The sequence below is a fragment of the Pantherophis guttatus genome, chromosome 2 (assembly GCF_059756535.1).
Source record: "Pantherophis guttatus breed Tessera chromosome 2, ASM5975653v1, whole genome shotgun sequence".
NCBI classification, from domain to species: domain Eukaryota; kingdom Metazoa; phylum Chordata; class Lepidosauria; order Squamata; family Colubridae; genus Pantherophis; species Pantherophis guttatus.
Genome location: NC_142064.1, coordinates 100366751 through 100384538, shown reverse-complemented (window position 1 = coordinate 100384538; position 17788 = coordinate 100366751). Strand labels below are relative to the sequence as shown.

Sequence of the window (17788 nt, the reverse complement as noted above, 5' to 3'; positions counted from 1 at the left end):
TAATGGTTGTTTTTATTGTTGTTTAATTCTTTATTCTTTTACTCTTGAATAAAGTACAAATAGGTCTCAGATTTGCAGGCTGTAGGCTGCATGTACCCCTGTGTGGATGCATTCTGTAGGTGGGTCACTTAAGGAACAAGAGTACCTTGCTGATAGCAACTCAACAGCTCACCTTGGGCAAATTGATGGGTGTCCTGGGAGCAATGGAACCTGGATAAATGGACCTCACAGTCATAGCCCAAAATCTTTTATTCTAAGAACTTTCATAATGCCTTGGTAAGACCACACTTGGAATATTGCATCCAGTTTTGGTTGTTAAAAAGGTGTTGAGGCTCTAGAAAGACTACAGAGAAGAGCAACAAAGATTATTAGAGACTAAAACATACGAAGAATGTTTGGATATGTCTAGTTAATGAAAAGAAGGATTAGGAGTAACATGGAAGCAGTGTTCCATGTGTTCCATGTGTAAGGGACTGCCACAAAGAAGAGGTGATCAGTATATTCTCCAAAGCACCTGAAGGCAGAACAAGAAGCAATGGATGGAAATGAATCAATTAGAGAAACGGCGTTCCTATCAAACAGGCAACAAATAGTCAAAATAGGGAACGCCCTATCAAACCCTGCACCTGTTAACAGTAGTGTTTACAGCGGACCCACACTCTTTATATTTTACATAAATGACCTTTGCCATCATATAAGCAACTGCATTCTCTTTCCTGATGATGTAAAACTATTCAACACCATCGACAATGCTGCTATCCTACAAAGAGACCTTGACTATGTGTCAGAAGGGTCAAACAATTGGCAATTCCAAATTTCAACCAACAAATGCTCTGTCTTACACATTGGCAAAAAAAAAATCAGAACTCAAAATTCAAGCTGGGCGGCTACCACCTCGTAGATGACCCTCACTCTGTCAAGGACCTTGGAGTGCTCATCTCTAATGATCTAAGTGCCAGAGCTCATTGTAACAACATTGCCAAAAAGGCATTAAGAGTTGTTAACCTAATCTTGCGTAGCTTCTTCGGTAATATTGTACTGCAAACTAGGGCATACAAAACTTTTGCTAGACCAATTCTTGAATACAGCTCATCTGTCTGGAACCCACACAGCATATCGGACATTAATACAATTGAATGAGTCCAGAGATATTTCACGAGAAGAGTCCCCCACTCCTCTGCTTGCAACAGAATACCTTATGCCACTAGACTTGAAATTTTGAGCTTAGAACTTAGAGCTTCACCGCCTTCGGTCTGACTTAGTGTAGTACATAAAAGTATCCGCTACAATGTCCTACCTGTCAATAACTACTTCAGCTTCAACCACAACAATACAAGAGCACACAATAGATACAAACTCAAGGTAAACCACTCCAAACTTGATTGCAGAAAATACGACTTCAGCAACAAAGTGGTCAATGCCTGCTATGCACTACCTGACTCTGTAGTTTCTTCCCCAAACCCCCACAACTTTAACCTTAGACTGTCTACTGTCGACTCACCCCATTCCTAAGAGGTTTTTAAGGTGTGTGCATAAGCGCACCAGCATGCCTACCATCCCTGTCCTAATAGTCCCTTTTTATTCATAACTAAGAAGAAATTTCCTGACAGTTACAACAATTAATCAGTGGAACAACTTGCCTCCAGACATTGCAGATGTTCCAACACTGGATGTTTTAAGAAAAGATTTGGACAGCCATTTTTCTGAAATGGTATAAGGTCTCCTGCTTGAACAGGGGGGTAGGACTAGAAGACTTCAAAGGTCCCTTCCAATTCTGTTATTATGTTATTCCATTTATTCTCTTTGTGTGCTATTTCTGAAGCAGTGTTGGGTTATATGGAAACGGGCATAGGAAGGTGAGGTTGGCAATATTTTCTGTGGTGGCCTGCACACAGCCTCCTTACCAAGCTTTCAGTATCCTTCGCTGGCATCCTGTCCTCACTTGCATTGCATGCAACTAGGTAGGGTTCTTGAAAAGTTCCTAAAACTGACAATGTGAATCAAAGGGAACAGTAAGATTTCCTGAAACATAGCAGCAGAGGGAGGGAGGGAGGTTTTATGATTTCACAGGTGACCGCTCAAAGAACTGCAGTTACTGGTAAACTAATCAATTCTTCTGTGATACATGCACATGGGAACTCTATTCTTGGCTTGATACAGAGGCAAAAATATGATATGAAACTCTTATTATTAAGCTAGAAAAAAGTATTTTCCAATGAAGGAATAAAGGAGAAGGTGACCTCAAGCTATGTTTACCTCAGAAAAAGCCTAGATTTGTACTTTCACATGCAAGAGAAAAATTAATATTGCATGACTTTAAACTGATGTTTCCAGAAAAAAAGCCCTCAAAGATTTGTATTAGTTACTGGGGAAACCCTTATAAAAATCTTATAAGAATTCAACATAAGACCTTGTGGGACCATGGAAACAATTTCTCCAAGGCAGAGGGAATCAAATTCTGAATGGAGGACTTGTCTCTGGGTAAGACAGTGGTTCATTCCAAGAAGAAGAAAAAAAAGATTGGGAATATCTCAGCCTTATTACGGAAGGTTGTGATGGGCCATTGCCCATGGAAATAGTTCCCATTTGTAGGTCACTTTTCTGTATGGCTGAGCTGCTCAACACGGAAGTTAACTGGTTGTTGTATTGAACTGCCAGAATGAAGATGGAGTGATGGATGGAAAGGTAAAGTATGAAAGAATGATGGACTTTTTGTCACTTTCTTTGTTTATATCCTAGACTACTCTGATATAACCTGGACAGTCTAATCATGATGACAAATATCAGAAGGTTCATGTGGCTTGAAAGATATTCCCATATCACTGGAATATGTGAAATGGAGCCTAAGGGACTATACAGCTAAGGACCTGATGTCTGGAGGATGACAAAATGCCCTGATAAACAATTTTTAAAAAAATAAAAAAAAGAAAAAAGTTTGGAGATTATTTAAAACAGTACGGGGAAAAAAAAGAGAAGAAAAAGTGAAGTATTTGGATAAAGCAAAAGGACAAAGCGTTTAGGAATGAGCAAGTGTGATTGAAAAGTAATTCAATGAGTTTAGTCTAAACCATGTCCCATGTCCAGCCACAGTGTACACATGGTTTCCACTGCTCTAGAGGCTTCCAAGTGGAGCTTGGGCATGTCTGTGAATCACAGAGACTACAATGAAAAAAACATTTAGGTATATATGCATTTACGAACCGTATACAGCTAAGCTTGTAGCCCACCTTGTTCATACTTAGGTCTTCAAGGAAGTTTTTAATCATGCTGTAAAACTTTATTCTCTGTTGATGCTGGGAAATACAGATGGTCCTCTGTCCGGAGGTGCATACCATTGTGAATACAGTCATTTGATAAGATGATTGTTTGTATTGTTCTGCCACTTGTTCCACAAACAAGCCCAATCAGAGAAATAGAAACGGAATAGCAGATTGTGTGGTATTCTATGGTGACTCACTGCTTGATTGGGCTTTCACGCAATGGGATATTATTACTAGGTCAAAGACTGGCCACATGAAAGACACCGTTGTGTGTGACTATCTCTGAATCAGGAATTATGGAGAAGAAAAGAAAGTGAATGTCTCCCAGATACTTTTCGGTAAACAGTAAAAGAGTCACTAGTCATATTTGAAAAAAAGTTGCTGCTTCAGTACAATAAGCCGCAGATGTCAAATTCCCACATGCAGATCTCAGCTCCATATTTAGAACCAGAAAGTCATGCTCCGGAGTTGAATAATCGTGTATCAAAACAATGTTCCCAGGAGTGTCCTGATTCCCACTGCTACGGCTGTGATGTGGGAAATGAGCAGCATGAATTGAATGGATGCCATCTCACAAGTATTATATATACATTCCCACTGCAATCTGGATTCTCTAGCTAGCACAAAGTATTCTGCAGTTGGGAATAAATGTAACCTGCCAAATATAAGGAGAATATTTGTAGCTCAGGTCTGAAATGACAGGTCCTTAGTGCTCTCTGAGCTTGCTTATTTTTTGGCAGATGTTTCATTACCCAACTAGGTAACATCATCAGTACTCGTACTGACTAGCACTGATGATATTACCTAGTTTGGGTAATGAAACGTATAATGTTTTACCATCAGATGGATTTGTAAATGGCTGACAAACTGTACTCAACTAGTAATCCTTAATGGTACTACAGCTACATGGAGGGAAATAAGCAGTGGGGTACCGCAAGGTTCTGTCTTAGGCCACTACTCTTCAATATCTTCATAAATGACTTAGATGAGGGAATAGAAGGGGAACTCATCAAATTTGCAGATGACACTAAATTGGCAGGAATAGCTAACACCCCAGAAGCGAAGCTCAGGATCCAAAAAGCCATTGACAGACTTGAACAAATTAATTCACCCCCTCCTATCCAACAAAATGAAATTTAATATGGAGAAAAGCAAGGTTTTACACCTGGGCAGGAAAAACCAAAGGTACAAGTACAGATTAGGCGAAACCTGGCTCAAAAACAGTAACTGTGAGAGGGACCTTGGAGTCTTAGTGGACAATCGCTTAAACATGAGTCAGCAGTGTATAGCAGCAGCCAAAAAAACTAATACAATCCTGGGTTGTATAAACAGGGACATAGAATCAAAATCACATGAAGTATTAGTACCAAATATGGCATCCAGTTTTGGTCACCACATTACAAAACAGATGTTGAGATTTTGGAAAAAGTGCAAAGAAGAGCAACTAAGATGAGTAAAGGCCTGAAGACTAAAACATATGAAGAACAGTTGCAGAATTTCGGTTTGGGTAGTCTGGAGAAAAGAAGGACTGGGCGGGGGGGAGCAGCATGATAGCAGTATTCCAATATTTGAGAGGCTGCCACAAAGAGGAGGGGGTGAATTTATTTTCCAAAGCACCAGAGGGCAGGACAAGAAATAATGGATGGAAACTAATTAAGGAGAGAAGCAACTTGGAATTGAAGAGAAACTTCCTAACAGTGAGGACAGTTAACCAGTGGAACAACTTGCCTTCAGTCATTGTGGGTGTTTAATCACTGGAGGTTTTTAAGAAGAGACTGGACAATCGCTTGTCTGAAATGGTATAGAATCTCCTGCTTGAGCAGGGGACTGGACTAGAAGACCTCCAAGGTCCCTTCCAGCTTTATTCTGATTGGATTGATTGATTGACCCCTCGAATATAACCTGGCTTAAAATAGCCAAGAATACAGTTTTGCTGAGGATTGCAGTGGTCCATTCCATGGAAGCTGCTTATAGGCTGGCCTTGTTTCCATGAGAAGAGTGGAAGTATAATGGAATTCTTGGCAACAACATGTCGTGTTCTCTTTCTTATTGCCCCACATGGTCTTTCTGCTGGGCCTCTCTTTTCTGTTGGAAGATTTAAGGTTCCTGTTTTGTGCTCAGCTAATATGTAGAAGCAAGCATTTACTCTTTTTTTCCTTGCTCCTATGAGAGCGATAAAATTAATATATTGTTACCATACTGTTGGAGGAAATAGAAGATTCTGAGCCGATTCGTTTATTATTATTTTTTAAAGAATATCTCTTTGCCTTTCCTCATTCTTTTGCTTTTTTTTCAGGGTTTATCCTAAGCTTTAGCATTTACCGTATTTTCCATGCTAAAACTCCCTCCCCTTCTACAAAAAAGCAAAGGTTGAGCATTGGGATGATACTGTGACAAAGCTTTCTGCTCGCTATTCAACCCAATAGAGAGCAGACTGCTTTGTTATGGTATTGTCCCAATTGCTTTTTTGTAGGAGAGAATCTTAGCATTGAGAATAAGGTAAATGGTAAAGCTTAGGATAAACCTTGAAAAAAAGAATAAGGAAAGGCAAAGAGATATTCTTTTTTTAAAAAAAATCACCAAATCACCTCAGAATCTTCCATTTTCTCCAACAATATGCTAACAACATATTAAGTTTTAGGAGGTTATTGGGAGAGGTAGACAAAGATAGTGGCTCCAAAACTGCTACTCAGTGGTATCTGTAGGGTAGAGGGCAACAAAAAGCAGTAAAATGGTTGCCATGCAAGCCCAGCTTTTTTTCTTTTTCTTTTTGAATGACAGACTGACAGGCTGATAGACTAGTCAAGCAGTTTCAGAAGCAGTTCCCTCAGAAGCCAAAGGGACCTGGGGGGGGGGGAGAGGTGGTTAGTTCAAAAACTGATTGACCCCATTTGGTTTCTCTTCTCTTCTAGGAGCTCCTCGACAATCAAGGGGGTCCGATTGTCAACCCTGAAGTGAACCTGGCTGAGGCCATCTTGGAGGCTTCAGGGTTGCCAGTTCCTTGCTAACTATTGTAAATTGAAGTCTTGTTTAGGAAAATGTCCATCACAGTGATTGTGTCCAGTTTTCTCCACTGCAGGCAGACTATTGTTCCCTATTGCCACAAGTGTCTCAGGATGAACGATTAGTAGAATAAAAATATAATCCTGGGGAAGAAATAATCATTTGCTTTGTACTGCTGTGTAATGTATATAATTACAAATAAATCCCTTGCAAATCAATCAATGTTCTCTCAACTTCTTCGTGGTGGGCTGCTACATTAACAATGTCATGTTATGACAGCCTACAAACATCACATATCTAAAATAGCAAGAGTCTTCACTGAATATTTCTGTGCTTTGGGTGACTAAGGGATGATCCTGGCAATATTCACTGATTTTTCTCCCCAGGCTAATATAGCCTGTGTAGCACTGGGGGTGGGCAGTTGCTATCTAGTAACAGGTTGTGTGCAGAGGTCAGTGGATCTTGGCTTGGGGGAGGTGATTTTTATTAACAGATTAACAGAGTTGGAAGGGACCTAGTAGGTCAGGGGTGTCAAACTTGATTTCATTGAGGGCTGCATCAGCGTTGTATTTGACTGCGGGGGCCTGGGGTGGGCTTGGCCAGCTCTATGTCACTCGTGTCAGGGGTGCCTGTGGTGGTGCCTCCCGAGCTCCATTTTTGCTGGTGGATGTACCAGGGGCCAGTCCTTTGCTGTTTCCAGGGCAGCCCTGTGGGCCAGATCTAAGCACCCCACAGGCCAGATCCGGCCCCTGGGCCTTGAGTTTGACACATCTAGTCCAATCCTCTGCCCAAGCAGGAGACCCTATACCATTTCAATCAAGTCTTCTAAATAAATGCTAATTTCTTAATTCACAGCATCTTTTTTTAGGTGATTAGTAATACAAAATAAGGTAATAATTATGTGCTCTGTCTGTACCATTGCTTATAATATACATGTACCTACACACATATGTATGTATGTCGTGTGTGCGTGTAGTGCACAAATAACAGAATAAATGTATTGTAGCACCAAACAAGTTTCATTTGTATTTGTGTGTCTGTCTGTGAAATTTCAGCACACCTAGCACTGGCTGAATTGTGGCTTCCATGTTTACAAATTGGCAGACCTCACAAAAAATTACTCTGGTGTTCCCATTAATAATGGCAAATATTGTCTGAACTAACATTTGTAAACCCTATTGTTTCTTGCATTATTCCCTACCTTCATTAAAGTTCCATAATATAAATACATATTCTAAACATAAGTGAGCGAAGTTGGTGATGTCCATTTGCATAGCCAAGGACTTTTCCACCTCTTCCCCCACCCTCTTCTTGTCTTCCCACCTCACTCCTTTCATTTTTGTGGAGAGGAGAGGTTAACTAGGAATCTGATGCAGTTCGAAAATAACCTCAAGGCCATTCCAGTAACAATTCAGCTAATCCACTCACATCACATGCAGCAATGCACTAACAAGCTGCTAAGTTGTCAGATGTGTCAGTGAATGTGTACAATTGTTCAAGAGAAACAGATGAATGTTTACAGAGGACAGTTGGCATTCACTAGCATATAGCTAAAAGTGGGAAATTGGAACATTCACTTGAGACAATTATATGTGCATGTTGATTTCATCACGTTTGGAGCCATCTATCCTCCTGCGTGTGTGTGCACGCACACACACGTGTATGTGTGAGTGAGACTGAAAGAGAGATTTCTTTTCTCAGATATAGTCCGCATCTACCCTCCAGGGACTTTTCTGCCAGAATGAGATTCAGTTCTAGAGAAATGCATCATGATGGATAGAGATTTAGTGTCCTGATGAATTAATGACTGCTGCTGCTCCCATCCCAAATAGATCTGGATTATCTTTATGGTCGGAGGAGATATTGCTTCACATATATCTCACTGTGTTCTCAATGGATCCTGTCTCAATGTGGACAAGATCCTCAATCGTTTTCTTGTGCAAACCATCTGCTCTCTTTCAACTTCCAGAAAATCATTGTAATCCCACATTCAAAGAAATTCTTGTCAACATACTTTTGGTAAAATGTTTTATTTCAGTTTCTGTGGTCTCCACATCCAATTGGACATTGCAAAGAAGGACTTTTCATCTTCCTAGAGACAGACATACTGTACTGCTACCTACTCTTATTTCAACTAGGCTGTTGACATCCTATCAGAGGATTAACACAATCCACGGGTGGCCCAAAATGCTTCGGGTCCTAAGACTAAAACTCCAAATGCCCCCACCAAGCTCTTATCAATTACTATGGGGCCCAATACACAACAAAGTTATCCAGTGCAAATCCCATTCAAGTGAACTGCGGTACATCTAGACCAGGGGCTCAAGCTCAGTTCAGATGAGTGCTGCATGGGATTGGTTCATTAGCTTGAGGGCCTCACCCTTTCAAGCCTTTTCATGCTGTGATTTAAAAGTATCTAGGAAGTAAAAAATGAAGAGTATTGCGCCATTAAACATAAATTTATTAAATATAAAAAGTACCGTGAAACAGAGCTACTTGCAAAACAGTGCTGCAAAACAGCTATTTCACTTTGGCTACTTAGCTGGCAGCATTTTTCATTAACTAGAACACCAATATTTGGTTTTTATTAGTGCGCTGATATGCAATATTTCTTCATGATCATACCTAGGATGATATAAAGTAGGAGAGCCATCCCATTAAGAGGTGCCCAAACCCTTCTTTCTTTTCTCTCCTTGCTGAAGGGGGTCATCTTTCCTTTGATCTCTCCACCTCCACTTCTCCTCTCCTTTCCTCTCCTGTAGTCTTGTTTGCTTGCCCTCTGTCCTTCCCATCAGACAGAGCTTGCAACAGGGCAGATAGCTACAACCCTTCTCTCAACTGCCTCCTCCTTTCTTCCCCAGCCCCAGCCTCCTGATCTCTTTTTCTGGATATGCTTTGCTTCCTTGCTGCTCTCACCAGCAGAATTTAGCACCACCTCAGAAACATCATCCGTGCATCATCCGTGATGCAACGTGAGAGCAACTAGGAGTCTCAGAAGGGCTGTGCTGCTTGCAAGAGAGACTTTTGAGCATGTTCTATGCAACTTGGCCCACAAGGAGACCTTGGGAGGTCATCGGCTGAAGTAGTTGCTGGGCTGTTTTTCTTCTCCTTAGAGCTCAGTGCTCTGGCCTTGCTGGGCTAAGTCTTCAGCACCTACAAAGCATGGATTTTTGCAGGACACAGAAAATGATTTGGAGAGTGGTAGTTGTCCCCTAGGCCACAAGCTTGAGACCCTTGGTCTAGACTCTGCCCCATGGTTTGGGGTTGTCCATCTCTGCCAACTTGAACAGCATCCAAAATGCACTACCTGATGAGACAGTATTCAGACTGTCTTGCTTTCTTTATCCAAAACTGCCTAAAAGAAAAAGTTGGTGCCACTGTTCTTCTCAGCACCGAATTCCACTAGCTGGACAAAAGCTTTCTAAGGGTCTCTTTTGGCAACTCAGTCTTTCAACACTATATTAAACTCAACCTTGCTTGCTCCAGCTTAAAACTTGCCGTTTACAGGCCGCTTGTCCACAGTATAATCTTCTGAGGTGTCTATTTCTGTTATGGGTTCAATCCCATACATTGGCATTGAAGTGGCGGTGAGTGCATTTCCAATTCCAAAGCTACCTTTTCAGTTCTACCCTGTGTTCTATCAGCCCAGCCCACCCCACCCCAAATGTACAATACCACCCATCTCTAAATGACACAGGATTTGTAGTGTTTCAAGTTATAATAAAAAAATAAAGAAAAACAAGCAAAGAATCTCTATAAATTTTCTCTGGTTTGTGAAGTGGAGTGCAATGTTTCCTGTGCCCCCATCCATGCCTGAAATGGATTGCTCTGTCTCTCTCCGACAGCAAAAAAAATGTTCATTTGATTCTCCAGGTGTTTTAAGGGGAACGGACTGCGCTCAGTTTGTCAGACCTCAACAGGTTCAAGCTGGTTGAGATGGACCCGCATGAGTTGGATGCTGTTGAGGATTTTCTTCTGATGACCAACCAGGCTGATGCCAATGCGCTGGATATCTCTGCAAATGAAAAGAGAAGAAGATCTCAGCCAAGGTTTTGGCACTGTCTAAACTTGCAAACTTATTCAAGCCACTGTAGCCTGGCAGAACTTTTGAACCATTTGGCCATTTTCACTACTACCGTGGGTAGGAATGCTTATTGCCTTCAAAGAGAAATTTGGTGAGGTACACTCTTTTTCTTCTAACAATGCATAATGGCTATTGTAGAAAAAAAAGACTTGCAAGGTATATCATGGATGGTTAGAAACTGTAGACCACATGTTTTTGGGTGTGTTACCTTGGAGCATGCCATGATTTTGCTGCAAATCATAGAACAACGATGACACTTCCCCCCCAAAAAATATTTTTATTTCTCTATCTAATCTATAGAGCTGTTCATTTTTCCAAAAGTGACTCTGAATGGCATACAAGTAAAATAATGGGGGGAAAAATCATAAAACCACCAACCGCTAATTACAAAATTTGTATGTCATTAATACTTTTATGACGAAAATAGGCAAAATAAACCAAGATACTAAGGAGCCAAATGTACTCTAAAGTGAAATATTTCATGCCTGAACTTTTTTTCCCCAATCTATTTCTGCCCCTCTGCGACATTATTTTGTCATTCAGATGCCCACTGGGATTCTTAGCTGTTGAAGGAGAAAGGTAGAAGGATGGCCCCAGTCCCAGAGAAAACTGTTAATCGTGTTGGGTCCAAAGGCTCTTATGTTTAGATTACTGCAACTTGTACTAGATAGGGCTGCCTTTGAAAAGGGCTGAAGGTACAACAGGGGTGCCATTTGGCTGCCCACCTGCTGCCAACTGAAAACTGGTACAGCAAAGGACATCTCAATTGCAGGGGCTGTTTTGGTTGCCAGTCACCTTCTGGGCCCAAAAAAGCTGTTAAAAGGCTTTTTGTGGCATGAATCTTCATTACTTCCAGAATCACCTAGTATGGGTGAAGTCTGTGGCCAAGCTGGCATCTGGCAAGCTTCCTTTCCCTGGGATGTTAAAGGGCTAGAGTCTTGGAGACTAGCACTGTCAGTCAAGTACTTCGTTCTGAAATAGCTTGTACTCAGAACAGGTCCTTCCCTTTATTACTATCATTCATGACAGCGATAAAAACTTTTATGGAGCCTTCTAAGTAAAGGGTGCTCTGTAACAGATGGCAACACTTTAGGGGAGATTAGGAATTTGTTTAGCTAATGTTGTTGTTTACGGGTGTTTGCATGGTACTGTTGTGTTATTTAAAGGATGTAAACTGCCAGAATCTTTGAAGGAAGTGGCACACAGATGTACCTTATGTACAATATAATCCCCGCTGAGCTAAAGGGATGATTCTGGATCAGAATAAATCAGCTTCCTATGTCATTTCACATTGTCATCAAAACCTCAAACAATGTTTAACCGAAGTTTCCACCATATACATATGAATGGAAAATTAATAGTTAATTGGATGAATAGCAGATTAATACTTGCATGTAACTCTTTAAAGAGAATGCAATAGTTTTCACAGATTTATTGGTGGCCTGCGGGCCGAATGCATCACATGCAAGCCACGCCCACCCCAGCTCCGCAAAGGGAAAACGTAGTGATATGTCACATGATGGCAACATGACGCCATGAGTTTGACACCTGTGACCCAGAGCCATTTAGAGAAAAAAAGTTGCATCAATGAACTTTTCAAAATGATTTTAAAATGATTTTAAAAATGATTCTATATGCCTTTTAATTTTTGATTGGGAGCTGCGCTTAGCTGGCCGAAAGATAGGTGGCTATATAAATATTTTAAATAAATAAATAAAATATTGAGTAATAGACACTACTGGAAACTCCACAGCCAATGCTGGCCAGGGGAATGCAAAAACATAGGGATGGATCATGTGTGGTCTTCTATATGTGTTGTACTACAGTTTCCAGAATCCTGGTCCGGTCTGAATTTACAAAATCACACATTCTAGCTTCACAGTTCCTTAATGCTTATAATACAGTACATCAGAGCGTGGCCTCACCAAATAACAGCACCAGGCCAATCTTACCCGGGCTTGAAAAGTAAGTGAGATCACCATGGTAATATTCGAATGGGAATTCAGGGCTTCTGAATAGACTAGATTTTAAGATGAAAAAGATATCCTGGACAAGTTAAACTTATTAAATTAAATTTATAATACACTATAAATTTTATAATTTTATAAACTTTTATAATATAATATTATACATTAATAATAATATAAATAGACTGTTTTGTAGGCAAATTTACCTAATCTTGGCATCAGACTCTAGAACAGGCTTTAGATCACAATCATATCATTGATTGTGCTGACATTTGATAAATGACAAAGAAAACTATCTGGCCTATCATAGCATATTTTCTTGCCAAATATATATGCTTCCCATTTCCCACACTTAGGGAGAAACAATATCCAATTCTGCACACATAGTCCATGTTGAAACACTTTTAGTGAGTAATAGATGCTCAGAAAGTTATGGTCTTTCTTTTGAAAAGATAACTCATTTCTTCCTATTCTCTTGGGTCAAAAGGACATTTTGACGCATGCTCTGTTCTCTCTTTTCAAATACAAATGACATACCATAATTGTAAAAACACAAAGAGTATCTAGGTATATTCATGAAAGCCAAACTTGTGCTTATCTGCAGACTCAATCATACTGCCACATAATAGGAGATGCAGTTCTTACTCTAAAGTCATGCGTGAGATGACATCAAATGTAGTCAGGCCAGCTTGGTCAAAGTTATCCTTGTAACGTCCCATCTTAATGGCATCCAGCCATTCGTGGGCATTGGAGAGTGAAGGGAAGTCTGGGGGTGAGTTGCTCAGTAGATGTTGGGACGGTCTATAAAGAAGAAGAGAAGAGGGACACTTCAAAGAGCATAAGAACATATTGCGATATGCCCAGCATCAGCCATTCAAAATGCTGCAGGAGTAGTGGTGAAGTATGTGACTTTTGAAACATGCCAACCTCAATTCTGCCAGATACATCTGCCAAGGAGCCCTGAGGTCTTAGATGGGTTTTATTTGTTCTTTCTACTGGTGCACCTGATACCCGAAGAGGTTTTCAATGGAATTTAAACCATGTTGCTAAAGAAGGCTCCTGTTATTCCTCTTCTAAAATACTATATGTTTTGCTTTTCTTTCTCTCACAGTTTTGGACAGAAATAACAGCACCTTTATGCATTCAAAGTTGTTTTTTTTTTTTTTTTTTTTTAAAGCTATTTACAACTAAGGACTCCTCTCTTCTTTCCCGGCTCTGGATGAAAGTTTGTAATACCCATGGGAAAATGTCTCCATGCCAACAGGATGGACTTCCTTCCTCACTTCTGTATTCATCTAATCTTGGCTGCATCTTTCCCCAAGGAACTCCTCTTTGTTGACCCCAAGTTTTTAGTTGTATAAAGCTGAGAAAAACACATGGGAACATAGGAATTTCTAAAGCATTATTATCAGCTTTTGTTGAGAAGGTTCCACCATCAGCTCGTCACCATCACCTTTGCTCATTAGATACTGTGATCAGTTCCAAGACCCACGCCTTGCTCAATCCACAAGCCATTGCCTTCAAGAATTTTCTTAATCTAACTGCCCACCATACAGTTGTTCCCTTAATAAACACAGAATCTGAAATCAGGCATTCTATTAATAGAGCAAAATAATAATTGCCATCGTGCTGCACAGTGGACTGAGAGTAGGATATGAGCCACAATACTCGTTTCCACCTTAACTCACCTCTTATGAACTCTCTATCATTTCAGTCTCACTCCTTCTCTTAGCAATTAGGAAAAAAATAATTCTATTTTACTTTCATTATGTGTTGCAGGATAATGTTAGAGTCATGCAAAGCATAACTATGGCTAGCACCATTATATTTGCTTTTTTTTCAAGCTAACATGGATATAAACTTGGGAAAGAATGTGATGCTATTGATGAAGACTTAGAAACAAGAGATAAGCTTTGGCTTCTATGGGTGAAAGAAAGAAATTAGTTGTATATAGCCCCTATATAGTTGTATATAGGCAGACAACTAATTTCTCCCTTTCACCCATAGAAGCCTAAGTTTATCTCTTGTTTCTAAGTCTTCATCAGTAGCCCTCTCTCTCTCCCTCCCTCCCTCCCTCCCTCCCTCCCTCCCTCTCTCTCTCTCTCTCTCTCTCTCTCTCTCTCTCTCTCTCTCTCTCTCTCTCTCTCTATATATATATATATATATATATATATATATATATATAATTTATATTTTGCTGATAAAGAAATAAAGGGAGACTAGTTTAGATCTATTTCAAGCTTTTTAGTTTTCATCAGCTAGCCATATATTATATATATATATAATCCTGACAAATGCATTTACTCCCGCCGTTACTGGCCATTTGTTATTGGTGTCCATGCATTTTATTCCCTTCTCTAATTGTATCCCTTGCAAAGTATTTAAATACAGGGTTCTATGTAATAAAGAGTTTGCATACTTCGTGTTGACTCTACATGTATAACTGGTATTAAGAACTTTTTGATTATTGTTTTCTTTGTCCAGAGGAAGCATCAGATTCCATACCTAAAAGGTATGCTTGATTTCTAAGTTTCAAAACACAGCCCTTCTATCATCCCCTCCATTTTGTGGATTACACACTTCCCTGATGCTCCCTTCCTACCTGCTATTTCCTGTGCCAGTCGCTTTGAGAGCAGATGGTTTGCGAATCATCTTGTCCAGGGCATTGACTATCTGCTCAAATTTGGGCCTCTGGACCCGTTCTTTCTGCCAACAATCCAACATCAGCAGGTGCAAAACAGTAGGACAGTCTGGAGGTGGTGGAAGACGATAATCCTGGTCGATAGCATTGATAACCTACAACAAAGGAAGAAAAGCATAAGGACATGCTCCCAGTGGCGTATATCTGAATACTATCCAAAAAGTAAATATCTAGTTCAAAGCATGTTTAGTGTTTGGGCTACATTAAAACTTACATCCTGATTGGACATGTCCCAGTAGGGTCTCTCTCCGTAGGACATGACTTCCCACATTACAATGCCATAGCTCCAGACATCACTTGAGGATGTAAATTTGCGGTACTGGATAGCCTCTGGAGCTGTCCAACGAATGGGAATCTTGCCACCCTATAGTTTTGAAGGAAAAGGAGAGCAGTATGCATCAAACAGCTCTCAGTTAAAAACAGGTCCACTGATATTAAGTCAGTTCTTAGATTTAAAAAAGTAAGCTACCGTATTTTTCGGAGTATAAGACGCACCTTTTCCCCCCAAAAAAGAGATGAAAATCTGGGTGCATCTTATACTCCGAATGTAGCCCCGCCCAGCCTCTCAAACTGAGGTTTCAGAGGCTGAAAAAAGTCTCTGAAAGAAGCTTCAGAAAAAAAGCCTCCAAACAGAGCTTCAGGAAAAAAGCCTCTGAAAGAAGCTTCAGAAAAAAAGCTCTGTTTTGGAGGCTTTCAGAGGCAGAAAAAAAAGTTTTTTCTGAAACAGAGTTTCAGAAGTTTCAGAGGCAGAAAAAAAAAGCAAGGCACAGAGCTCACAACCAATGAATCTGTCGCTAAAATTCACCTCTGGGAACAACTTAATGGGGGTATTCCAGGAGGCCGATCCACCTGCCAATCAGCTTTTTTCTTATTTTCCTCCCCAAAAACTAAAGTGCGTTTTATACTCTGGTGCATCTTATAGTCCAAAAAATATGGTAATAGTTTTAGAAAAGCAGAAAGAGAGTTCAGTAGAACTGAAATTCTTACAGAGTGCATTCCAAAACAATGGCAGTTTCATTATATAAAACTTGCAACAATCAAAAGAAAGACTATGTTTGCTGTTTTGAATTTTTATAAAAACAATAAAGGTATAAATTAAAAAAGTAAATACCATTAAAATGTACCTAATTCCTCAGTATAAAGAAAAATAAATCATATTTTTCACTTCATTTAGAAGACTGATAACTTTAGCAGATAGACTCAGAGATGGTCTGCTCAGAGTCCCCTGAACTACGAGATGGGTGGCAAATAAATTTGATAAATAAAAATAAGACAACACTGAAATATAGCACAATGCAAACACAGAACCTGGCCTGATTATTACAGATTCATGAAAAAGTATTTTCTCGTATAAGAACTTACCAATGCCCCAGTGTAGGTTGGGTTTGAAGCATCATCTTCTAAGAATCTTGACAAGCCAAAATCTGACACTTTGCAAACCAAGTTGCTGTTGACCAGGATATTACGGGCAGCCAAATCCCGGTGAACATAATTCATATCTGAGAGATAACGCATGCCAGCTGCTATGCCCCGCAGCATGCCAACTAGCTGCAACATGCTGAACTGACCTTCCTTTTGCTGTAAGTTACAAACAAGAAAGAAGAGCTTCTATGACATATTAGTATATAAATGTTTTCTAATTTCTCACCTGCATCAGTAGTGTGACAATTCCAATGCAGACTGAATAAGATGATACTAAATAATTACAGCTTGGTGCAAGATTCAATTGCACCAGACATCTGTTATAGGAAAAGACTCAAGAAACTATTAGCTTTTCTGAATTTACCATTTCCAATCTAGTTCTTTCTAAAGTGCAATATTTGTGCTTGGCTTTTGCAGGTAGAACTTCTTGTTTTTCTCTATGGAAAAAAAAATCACCATCACAGTGCAGCATTAATTCAATCCTGATCTCTGTCTAATGGGCTTTCTGTTTGGAAAGAGTATTTTGGGATCAATCTCTAGAGTGTGACAGCTCAAAACCAGGCATAGCAACTTCAGTGGAAATTGGATAAAGATGCTACAAGTGAAAAAAGATTAGCAAATAAATACAACAATATGGAAGCTTCAGGAATCTTAAAGAGCTAGAGATACTAAGAGATTATATTACACTATATATATTGAAAGCAGTGAAAAGATAAGCAGTTTAGAGACTTTATAGAGGTGTTGTCTGAATAGATAAAAACCTGGTGCGTTTAGCAGTGTTGTCAAATTAAATGTAATGGAAGTAATTAATATCTTCAATTAAAAGAGGGCCACTCGAAAGGAAATCACTTATGAGTCTCAGAATTTCGATCCCCAAGTAAGTACAACTATAAAGGGCTTTATATGCTTTGCAAATATTTCAGAAGTAATTGAAACCTTGGAGGAACACTGCATTTCAATAACACCAGCATCACATTGGATTTATAAGGCCACCAAAACAAATGACTCTAGGCAGCACCAAGTATTAAAACATCATTAAAAAAATCGAAATACAAATCTATACAATTCAACAAAACCTCCTGCTGCGGTAAAACATGCATTAACTTTAATGAGTAGATTCCTTCAAGCCGTTGCATTTTTTTTCAGCCTTGCACAGAAAAAAAGAATTTGGCTGATTCAGTTAGTAGCAGAGAAAAGATGTGCATGAGCAAGATCCAAAGCACTTTACCAACTCCAGTATGATGTTACTTCTGAAACCAACATCCATATGCAAAACATGATCTCTAAATGTTTTGGAAATGAGTTATTGAAGAAAAACGATGAGATGCCACCCACATTTCCCTGACCACCA

General features: G+C 39.7%; 1 protein-coding gene across 3 annotated transcripts in view; it reads right to left on the bottom strand.

The window, feature by feature from the left end:
• Positions 1 to 8277: 8277 nt before the first annotated feature.
• LOC117661772 (ephrin type-B receptor 5) overlaps positions 8278 to 17788 on the bottom strand; it is a 168745-nt gene continuing 159234 nt past the window's right edge. For 2 of the 3 annotated variants that reach the window (XM_034410897.3, XM_034410898.3), the window contains 5 exons: positions 16378 to 16593; positions 15230 to 15379; positions 14917 to 15110; positions 12960 to 13115; positions 8278 to 10278 (listed from right to left, as the gene is read on the bottom strand). In XM_034410897.3, coding sequence (XP_034266788.2) covers positions 10170 to 10278; positions 12960 to 13115; positions 14917 to 15110; positions 15230 to 15379; positions 16378 to 16593 — 825 coding nt within the window. In that variant the 3' untranslated portion in view covers positions 8278 to 10169. Of the gene's footprint in view, positions 10279 to 12955; positions 13116 to 14916; positions 15111 to 15229; positions 15380 to 16377; positions 16594 to 17788 lie in introns of those variants that run through there. The other variant, XM_087886459.1, reaches the window with a different exon arrangement.